This window comes from Pavona decussata, unplaced genomic scaffold (assembly GCF_977016875.1).
Source record: "Pavona decussata unplaced genomic scaffold, jaPavDecu1.1 SCAFFOLD_64, whole genome shotgun sequence".
In the NCBI taxonomy this organism is placed as follows: Eukaryota; Metazoa; Cnidaria; class Anthozoa; order Scleractinia; family Agariciidae; genus Pavona; species Pavona decussata.
The window spans coordinates 1824512-1835000 of record NW_028145484.1 but is presented as its reverse complement, the minus strand read 5'-3'; the positions used below and the strand labels follow the sequence as shown (position 1 = coordinate 1835000).

The 10489-nt window shown below is 39.2% G+C and overlaps 1 protein-coding gene across 1 annotated transcript; it reads right to left on the bottom strand.

Annotated features, from left to right (window-relative positions):
- Nucleotides 1-440: 440 nt before the first annotated feature.
- LOC146478373 (uncharacterized) lies at nucleotides 441-2725 on the bottom strand. The gene is made up of 2 exons (XM_085111720.1): nucleotides 1495-2725; nucleotides 441-1430 (listed from the first exon to the last, which is right to left on the bottom strand). The coding sequence occupies exons 1-2, from the start codon at nucleotides 1527-1529 to the stop codon at nucleotides 1064-1066; spliced, it is 402 nt and encodes a 133-aa protein (XP_084967846.1). The 5' UTR covers nucleotides 1530-2725; the 3' UTR covers nucleotides 441-1063.
- Between the last annotated feature and the right edge of the window lie 7764 nt (nucleotides 2726-10489).

The following is a 10489-nucleotide window of genomic DNA, read 5'->3' as shown; positions in this document are numbered from 1 at the left end:
GATCGTGGGAATCAGATCTACTTGACCGGACATCGCCCAAACTTTTTGTTCTGTCTTTTACTCATGATGTGGAAATCAGTGCACCATAAAAACGGTACAGAATCTTAAAATTCAAGTAAAAGAGAACTTGAGCAGCGTCGACAGCAATGTAAAAGCCGAAAGCGTCAGTCAAAAATGAAATCATCTCATTGCGCTGCTTTATAATGATTACTATACTCGTTCCCCGGGGGGGGGGGGGTACTCCTCGGAATTCTTGGTGGGGGTGTGCCGCACGGGGCTTCAAATCCCGACCCTATTTCAGACCTAAACATGCCATTTTCCACACCCGTTTCCAGACCTGATAATTATGCATCAGTGCCGAACGGAAGTTGACGCATGCAAGGAGTAAAAGTAAGCTTGAATGACATAGACATAGTTTATATCTATTTCTTTTTCTCGCTATCAGTTAGTCGTTCCAGTTACGTACTGACAAGAAAAATATGTTGGTAAGCTTTCGTAAATGTTCCCGGCCCCAAAAACCCGACCCGATTTCAGACCGTAATTGTCAAAATCTATACCCGTTTTCAGACCAAAACGGCTCAAAAACCATACCCTTTGGGGCGGCACATACCTATATACCTTATATAGGGGAGTACCCCCCCCCCCCCCCGGGACTCGTTCATGCATGCAAACTATCCGAAAGCATCAGATTTCATTTACATTTGCATTTACATCACACCGACTGATAAACAAAACGACAATCCGTAGGAACAGTGTTCCAAGTTACGAAAAACTCAAACTGAATTCGCAGTCTGTCCACGTTCTTCACAAAACCTTGATTTTGGTCATTTTATGTTCCCGTTTTGCAGAGGATGGCTATTTGACGGAGGTAAATGCAAAGTGATTTTTTTTTTTCAAGTAGTACGGGAAAGGATAATCGCAACTTGCAACAAAATATTAACGTTGCACGAAACTGCTTCCCGTATCAGTTGGTATTTAGAATATTGTTTTGTTGCTCCGAGCTGTCTTCGTTACTTAAGTGCACTAATTTACAGTTTATGGGGACGTACACGATACAAACTGTCTACCCTCCGTTTCTGTCGGGACAATTGTTTCCAAGCTCAGCCACCAATGCTTTAGCGAAGTCTTGGCAATTGTTATTTCTATAGTGGTACTTGCGATTAACATTTAACCACTTTTTAACGAATCGTAGTACGTCATCTCTCGAGCAACTGCTTTCTCCAACAATTGTTTCCTTATCAACAACTTTCTCTCCTCCAGGACCATACTTGTAGTTTGGATCGTTGACGTCAAGTTCTTGGAAGCCATATGATTTGCCGAACTCGTACACAAAGCCACGGTACTCCACAAACCAATGCTTATAGTCTTCGATGGCTCGCTTCTTTCTGCCAGAGCTAATCACCTTTAAGAATCGAATGTTAGACTTTTTCCTATAGAAAAAGTATGTATCAACACCTCCATTTTTGCCAGCTGGATTACATTTCGTCTCGTTACCGTCGGTTTCCAAGCAGACCTTCGCCTTGATGCATCGCTTGTTTCGGTCTTTATATTTATCATCCGCCGGACAGTAAAACGTCAAATTACTAAAGAGCTGCTTTTGGAGACCGCCACTACTACTGCTACTACTGCTATTACTGCTATTACTGCTACTAGAGCATGCAAAACTGCAAGGAGTTAAGCAGGCGAACAGTAAACAGAAAAATTTCAGTGATAACTCCATGTTTGTGCTTTCACAAAGACAAGTATTGCAAAAGCTGTCGGATAGCTCTTCCAGAAAGATCAGTCAGTAAACAGGTTAGTCGGCTGAACAAATAATCTACATACGCAGTAACTGTCAAGCTATCAATCAAATGTTGTGAATTAACCATGGTAACGATCTCTTTTCCTTTCAACAGCACTCCGTGCGGTCATTCATAAATTACGTACTCGTAGGGATGCAATCTCTGGATGAAAAATTGGTATATAGTGTATGAGCGATCCGATTCGAACCGTCAACAACTCCCTTCCCCCGCATACCTCGGGCATTTGACCATTTTCCACGCCAATTTTCTGCCTTGACGCGAAACAGAAAGGTCTTTTAGAGGGTAGGGGATTTGAACGTTAAGTACTGTAGACATGGGTAGGGTGGGGAATTCGAACTTGTAGGGTCAGGTGTACACCTTTTTTTCTTGTCCCGCGGAAAACATATGGTTCCCGATTCATGGATGAGTTCAAGGGGAAAATGACACTTTTGTGAGCGATTGGCTCACCAAAACGGGTCTCCACAAACTCTGCAGTATTTTTCGAGTGTTGTATAGCCTCCCACGCAGACGTTCTTTAGGGACGATGAGAAGTCCAAAGACTACTGCAAAGCTGACACAACGTAATATATTTTAGAACAATATTTCGGCTGGCCAAACCAGCCTTCTTCAGGTTTAGATGTTACTAAATTATATATTAAATGAAATTACAATATTATATATGATGGAGGATGTTGCAATACATAGGAGCGACGGAAATGACGTTTACAAGGTGGTACCAAAGGATAAGGAAATAAGTAAAATAAAATAAAAAAATTACAATTCATCACGTCTATTCAAACCGTGGGGTTCCAAGGTCCCCGCTAAATCTATAAGAAAAGATTCTCTGGCTTTTCTGATTGAATCACGTGAGGAGTGGATAACTTCAAGTGGTATTAGTTGCATGTCAGTGTGGCAGTGGTTAGGTTGAGAAAGAAAATGTTCAGGAACAGTGGTTGCTTTGGATGTAATGTTTGTTTTGTCAACTGGGCGTCTATGTTCGTTGAATCTGTCTGTGAGACGTCGCTTAGTTTTACCTATGTATTGTAAATGGAAGCGGTTACATTGTACCATGTAGATTAAATTTTTGGTGTTACAGGTTATGTGTGAAGTGATGTTACGGGTTTCGCCTGTGGAAGAAAATGTATAATGTATAATGTATAATGTTTTCTTCCACAGGCGAAACCCGTAACATCACTTCACACATAACCTGTAACACCAAAAATTTAATCTACATGGTACAATGTAACCGCTGCCATTTACAATGCATAGGTAAAACTAAGCGACGCCTCAAAGACAGATTCAACGAACATAGACGCCCAGTTGACAAAACTAACATTACATCCAAAGCAACCACTGTTTCTGAACAGTTTCTTTCTCAACCTAACCACTGCCACACTGACATGCAACTAATACCACTTGAAGTTATCCACTCCTCACGTGATTCAATCAGAAAAGCCAGAGAATCTTTTCTTATAGATTTAGCGGGGACCTTGGAACCCCACGGTTTGAATAGACGTGATGAATTGTAATTTTTTTATTTTATTTTACTTATTTCCTTATCCTTTGGTACCACCTTGTAAACGTCATTTCCGCTGCTCCTATGTATTGCAACATCCTCCATCATATATAATATTGTAATTTCATTTAATATATAATTTAGTAACATCTAAACCTGAAGAAGGCTGGTTTGGCCAGCCGAAATATTGTTTTAAAATATATTACGTTGTGTCAGCTTTGCAGTAGTCTTTGGACTTCTCATCGTCTATTTTTCAAGTTTGGCTGATTAGATCTGTACAGGCCCGCAAATGATCCCGGCCTGCAAATGATCCCCGGACCGGAAATGATCCCCAAATTGAACCGCAAATGATCCCCGGACGGGAAATGATCCCCATATTGGACCGCAAATGATCCCCGATCGCCTTACCATAAATATAGAATGGAATGGACTCAAATTTGGACAGTGGACTTAAATTTTATACACTTCGCGTTTTTTTCCTTAATAATACCAGTCGTTATATTAAGCTATATGCATATAAATTTCACAACTTTAAAAATTATAATGTAGCAGCTCAGCCAGCAGAACAATTTACTTTATATAAACTGGAACATACATGCCAGTTGTTCTCTCAGGTGTGTAGCCTGCGAACGCAGACGTATTTAAGGCTGTCGAGATTTTCTCCGCCGGAATTCTCTCGACAGCCGCCGAATACGTCTACGTTCGCAGGCTATCAGGTGTGTCACCTGAGAACCCGGGGTAGTCAATCGATAATATCGATAATCGATAGCATTCGACAACAATCGATAAAAATCGATTAATTTTTTCGAAATTTGATAAAAATCGATAAAAGATTTCGTTGTGAGTAATCGATAATTATCGATTTTTGAGTCAGGGCTATCGATTTTATCGAAACTGAATTATCGTTCCAATTTTCGAAACGGCAACACCAAAAGATATTAAAGAACTCGCAGAGACAATTATAACAACTTCCCTGTTCGTTAAACGATATAAATTGCTTCATCTTTTCTACAACCGTGGGAGATCTGGGTACGAGATTACGTGTGTTGTATTTGAAATCCGATATAGTTCCCTGGTTGATTATTCCACTGTTTTATTTATTTGCTGACGTAACACAATCGCACGCTCGTTGTAAAGATATAAACAAATCACCTAGACCGCCTCGGGCTCGTAATCTAAATTCTTCTTGTTCCCCATATTTCTTAGGTGAAAACGTGGTTTCAAAACCAACGGAACAAAGAAAGAGAAAAAATTAGACGACAACCTTGAAGCCGAGAACCCGGAAAACTAAGGAAAACTAAGTTACGTTTGTAATCGAACAATAAAATCAGGAAGAAAATCACAATGCAGTCTCTTTAGTCTCTTGTACAGTGTTTGTCAACGAATCATTTCATTGCTGCCTTTGAAATCTATATTTAAAGAGTCACAATCAAACGCTCCGTCAATGGAAACAGGATAATTTTTATCGATTCAATAACGATCGATGAATCCGATACAATCGATAACATTAACACTTCGTCGGCGTGTGAGTATCGAATTTTATCGATTGACCGATAAAATCGATATCGTTTAAATTCAATTTATCGATAGATATCGATTTATCGAATGATTTTCCGGTATCAATTTTTATCGATTGACTACCCCGGGCTGAGAACAATAAGTAATCCTTTGCTTCGTGAGCCGGCTAACTCTGATATATTTAATAGAAATTTCTTCAGAGGGAGATTTTGAACTCGGCCGTTCTTATCTCGGGTGTATCGCCAGTAAAGGACGAGCAATCGGGTGTGTCGCCTTTGCTTTGCCGTGTTTAATACTCGCTGCACATCGACGATAACTTTATTTTACTCCGGATTCTTCAACTGTTCGAAGGTTTTTGACTGAACCGGAAATAATCGACTGCACGCAGTGAGTGAATGTTGATTGCTGTGAACTTTTTACAATGGGATGGGTGAGACTCGTATTGCACCGAAAATGTGGTTTTAAACTATCAACAGCACCCCCGTAAACAATATGCCTCCTGTAGTGATCGAGGAAAAATTTGGATGCCAAAATCGGTTCGCCATGGGGACAATCAGATAGTCTTCTGTAGGTCTATGCCCACGACAGGGTGTTTTGTAAAAAAAAAAGGAAACAAAAAAAAAAGACTGGGAGTCCAACTAGCGGCAAAACGAAAACGAAAGACAAAATCAACATATTACACGACAACGTATTGGACGACCGAGGCTTAAATGTCATGCTTCAGATCCGATTAAGAACAAAGGCGACGATAGTGGGTGAGATTTGACCGCCTTCTGAAGCGCATTGACCGATTCTCCTTCCTTTTTGGAAAAAAATGAAATAAAATAAAACTTGCGAACGTCTTAACTGACCCGCTCTTTAATTTGGAAGAGTTTCGTACAATTCGTGCACATTTTAGGCATTGTAATGGTATAAGTGCATCATATACATGTATGTTACAGTTTATAGGTAAATTGTTCTGTTGTACTGTGCTGCTATATTATAATTTTTAAAGTTGAGAAATTTGCATGCTGATAGCTTAAAAATAACGAGTGGTGTTATTAAAAAAAAAAGGAATTCTATAAAGTTTAAATCCACTGTCCAAATTTGAGTCCATTCCATTCTATATTTATGGTAAGGCGATCGGGGATCATTTGTAGTCCAATATGGGGATCATTTCCCGTCCGGGGATCATTTGCGGTTCAATTTGGGGATCATTTCCGTTCCAGGGATCATTTGCGGGCCGGGATCATTTGCAGGCCTGTACAGATCTCCGGTGAGATCCAACGTACAAGCAAGCAGGATCTCCGTTCACGGCTTTTGCAGTTTTTAAAATTTTCATTCGTTCTTTAGGGGTTCGTCACGCGTTCCTGCCATAGAATCCAACAGAAATTTTATCAGGGCGCCTAACGAGAACTTTACAGCGAAGCAATAGGACATTTTCACTATGGCGTCATTTGACTACAACTACCAGAATCCTTCAGTTTTTTGTTTTCTCGTGCTAATTAGAGCTATTGTTCTTTGCTCTCCACTGGGATTACAAAATTTTAATTTGAAAAGGAAAACGAAATGAATTCTGGTAGTTGTAGTCAAATGACGCCATCATGAAAATGACCTATTAAAATGTTGTTTCCTGCATTTCCACATCATTTTACTGCCTTTTAAAAGTCAAATAGGGAACGGAAACCGACTCTTTCTCCGGATTTGCGAGCTGCCCTAGGCTTGGCGAATATGCTAGCTGACCTTTTCTCGCACATTTAAATAATGGGATTTTTGCCCTTCCGAAACCGAAAGGCATTATTGGCTTCGTTAGCGTATAGTAGCAAACGTTTCAAGAGACTTTTCGTTAAAGAAAACGCCAGTTTGTCTTCACAATTCAGTCCGAATTTCTGAGGCGGGTAATGTCTTTCAGAACAGATATTCAGTCCACCGAAACGAACTGTTGGGTGCCACTGATTTGATTGAATGTTAATGAACCAGTTTCCAAATAGTGTATACCAACAATTGGAACAATTTTTTTTTTGCGGAGGAGCATTTGATCGCCAAATTCGACGCTTGGGTACACTCGAAGACAAACGAAAAGTACGAAATATGCCCATGCTTTTTTATCCCATAATTCCGTCAGGTAGAATTGTTCACACTTTGTACGGGACAGCGTTTTTTCAATCAAGCGTATAAGAAAAGTTGAAATTGAGGTGTCATCCACCCCATCCAAAAATAGGCAATAATTGCATATACAAGTTAGTGGAATTACAAAATTAATAATTGAAATATCGAGGTAAAAAGAAACCTAACGGACAAACAACAACAACAAGACACAACAAGTTACTGATGAAGTTCGCAAATTTGTTAATTTGCGGGCTAAATCACTGCATTGATGTATAAAGTATGTGAAGAACGTCTACCGTTTGTGATAAGTTTGACCCGGAATAGTTTGTATTCCATAACTCTATTTTTTTCTTATTTCTCCCTCTCTATTAAAGTAAAATAATTTTCAATTGGTCGGGCCAAAGCACGAAATATTCGTTCTTTGTACAATTATTCATTTCTTCGCTTACTCTATGGTATAGGTAGTTTGCATTGCCGCCATGTTGGTGGACAAAAAAAAGAAAAATTGCTCACATAATTTGCATAAAAATCGCAGTTAACTCCCAGAGGAGAAAAACCTTACTGCTCCCAGGGGCGTAGCTACCTGTACGCACATACGCACGTGCGTACCTGAAAAAGTCGAAAATAAAATAAAATCAGGTTTAAAGATAAAATAAAACAAAATGCCGGAATAAAAAGCAAATAAATAAAACATAATAATTTGATAAAAAAAAACACGATTTTAATCAATGCAAGTCACTTAACTCAGTTTGTGTCTTTTAAATAATTTTTATATAGCAACGGAGTGTGTTTTTCCACACCCGAATGTCGGTTTCCACAGAGAAGCAACGTGATTTTATCGGTGAACCGAATGTTGCTACGTGTCGTAAAAGGCGGGAATATAGCAGAAAGCAGGCGCGTTGAAGGTCATTTCTGTCTTTGCTGGGAGGAAAGAACGACGGCTAGCTTTGTGTTTGTAACGGTTAACCGTTATATCCCTTATGCCTTTATGAAAGCTTAAGTATCTACAGTTATATTAATTTACAGCGCTTCAATTTTTTTGCTCTTGGCGATGTAGATCTGGACATGTACAGTTTGATATTTTATTTGTAAATTTATACCGAGTAAGCTCTTTCTTAATGCTGCTCCAAAGCAATGATGTGGTCCCCAGTGGTAAAAACTGCTAATTTGTGAATAAAACCCTGAGATACCGCGAGCTTGTTGGCTTAATTAATGAATGAAGGGATCGAAGCACTTCCAGGCCCGTAGCAAGGCTAAAAGAACTGAGGGGGCTTAGCAAAATGGTTAAACAAAACTACACCCCCCCCCCCCCCCCCGCGTCACCCAAAAAAAAAGACTGATTAGGGAGTTTAAGATGCAACGAGAACATCAAAAAAAAGAAAAAACAATCACTAGATTTAGTATGTAAAACAATAACTTTGCACCTGCATCACACTTTTTGGTACATTATTTTGCCGTTTCTTTTACGTGCACTACCATGTGAAGTTTCCTAATTTCACGATTGAAGGAGGACGTAAACAAACGACGACAAATTTTTCTTTCTCTTTTAAAATTTGGCTTGAGCTGGACAGTAAGAATCCGACTGTGGGAGAATTTTTTCTCTGGCTCTTGAGAGGACATATTTGTGTGTCTTTCGACAACGCGCGAACACTAAATTGTTATACACTAAGGAGGTCTAAGGACGTTTGTATGCTATAAATGAGCGGATGTCTTAGAAAACAAGTAGTTTATTTCAACAGCTTTTAGGGCTTAAGATTTGTTGATTTCGATCCATTTTTTTTCTTATTTCCGATTCACAAGGTAGGAGTACCTGTGTTATTTTTGTATATAAAAACAAACTGTTAGCGAAGGAAACTGACAGGTAGTAAACACATTTTTGAAGGGTTGTGAAAAGGTATTTGCAGCGTCAGAGTTCAAGACTGATTGCTGCACATTAATTTGGTTTAATTATTTACTTTTTGGCAACTTGTTTTGTAACTTCCAAAAATTCTGGGGGAGCTCAAGCCCCCTCTGCCCCTCCCCCTGCTACGGGCCTGACTTCAATGAACCCAAGGAAGCAGCAAGGAATTTAATGACGTAGTTGCCATTTCATATCACGCTTACACTTATAGTATAACCCCACCATCCTGACGATCAAGAAAATTTAATCATAGCATCATGGCACGTGAATAAAAATTGAGGGGGAGGGGGTGGACGGGGATTTGGAAAAATGTGCGTACCTCTGGAAAAAATCTTAACTACGCCCCTGGTTCCTGTCCACCAACATGGCCGCCATGACGTCACATGCAAACGATCAATTTGTTCATTGTATACATGCCTTCTTGTTTGAAAACATTAGCTGAAATTTCACAATCCAACGACAATTTCGTGGAAAAACTGCGAAGTACATAACAATATTTATAAAAGCCAAATGTTATCTCAAGCGCGTTTAATTGCTTGTGAAAATAAACCCACGCAGCTCGTTCAGCCAATATTCCTCACCTGGTTTAATTTCAACGGCAAAATGTTACACCGAGCTGTTTCAAGGTACCAGGACTGGAAATATAACAAATTTTGTCGACTGATTTGGGAAAAAAAAAATAGGAAAAGGCTTACCTTGATTTAATTCCTTGGTGTGAATAAACACTGTCCTTTGTAAGCTTGGCTGATTCGATGTTTCAATACCGCGCGAATTCGTCCAGATATACTGTCATGCATGTTTCAGTGAGCTGCGGTTCGACTTGACTTCACTGGCTTCCACAGCCGTCTATTCTGTTTTAAACTGAAACTACGCGTTAGTATCTACTTGATAATTTAAAAAGCTAAAGGCGTTCAGCGAGATTAGAGGCGAATTTTCTGAATTACTTCCATTAACTACATGCGGGAAAATGTGTATCGCACAGTGAAACTGGCAAACCGACCCTTTACCTGTGTTTGAATGTCTTCTTGAGCTGCTCCTATCCATACATTTGTTTCCTGTAGATAAGCTACTAAAGAAGGCAAATTCATGATCAACTCGCCATTTCTCTTTCATCTTGTTTACACAGGACAGTTCAAACATGTAACTGCCTCGTGTTACTTGGTCAACAAACTAGATGAATTTTAAACATGGCGCGAACATGCCAACATGATTAAAATTCTCCTCACTGATTGGTTCATTTCAGTCAAAGGCCTACAATGACCCTTTGGTAAATTTGACATCTCATAAATGTTTTCAATCAGATTCTTTGGGAAGCCTCTAGCATTGGTAGTTGCGATTTAAATTTTTTTTAAATATTTTCCTCAAATGTTGTTTTTGAGGCGGCTTGTTCGAAGGACAACACGTCAAAAGAGGTCATTAACTAAGAATCATCATGTAAGTTGACAATTTATTTGGTAATTTAATATGTGTGGTAACTTAATTTTGACCCTGAAAACGCGCCATAGATACAGTCTCTTAGTGTAGTATTCAAAACATTGGCAATACATATTTTGTGCCTGACTGCTTAATGCTGACCTGTTGGCATAATCTACAAAGATCAACAGCCAATTTATACAGTCCAGAGTCAAATAACACCCTTGAATTAAAAATCATACATTTTATGCTTGCTTAATTCTAGTCAAGTCA

Bases quoted from the DNA above. Each gene is read 5' to 3' on its own strand.
- LOC146478373 (XM_085111720.1), bottom strand. From the start codon at position 1,529: ATGCATCAAGGCGAAGGTCTGCTTGGAAACCGACG. The intron at 1,431-1,494 runs GTAACGAGACGA...CTTTTTCTATAG, and splicing joins GGTCTGCTTGGAAACCGACG to GAAAAAGTCTAACATTCGAT.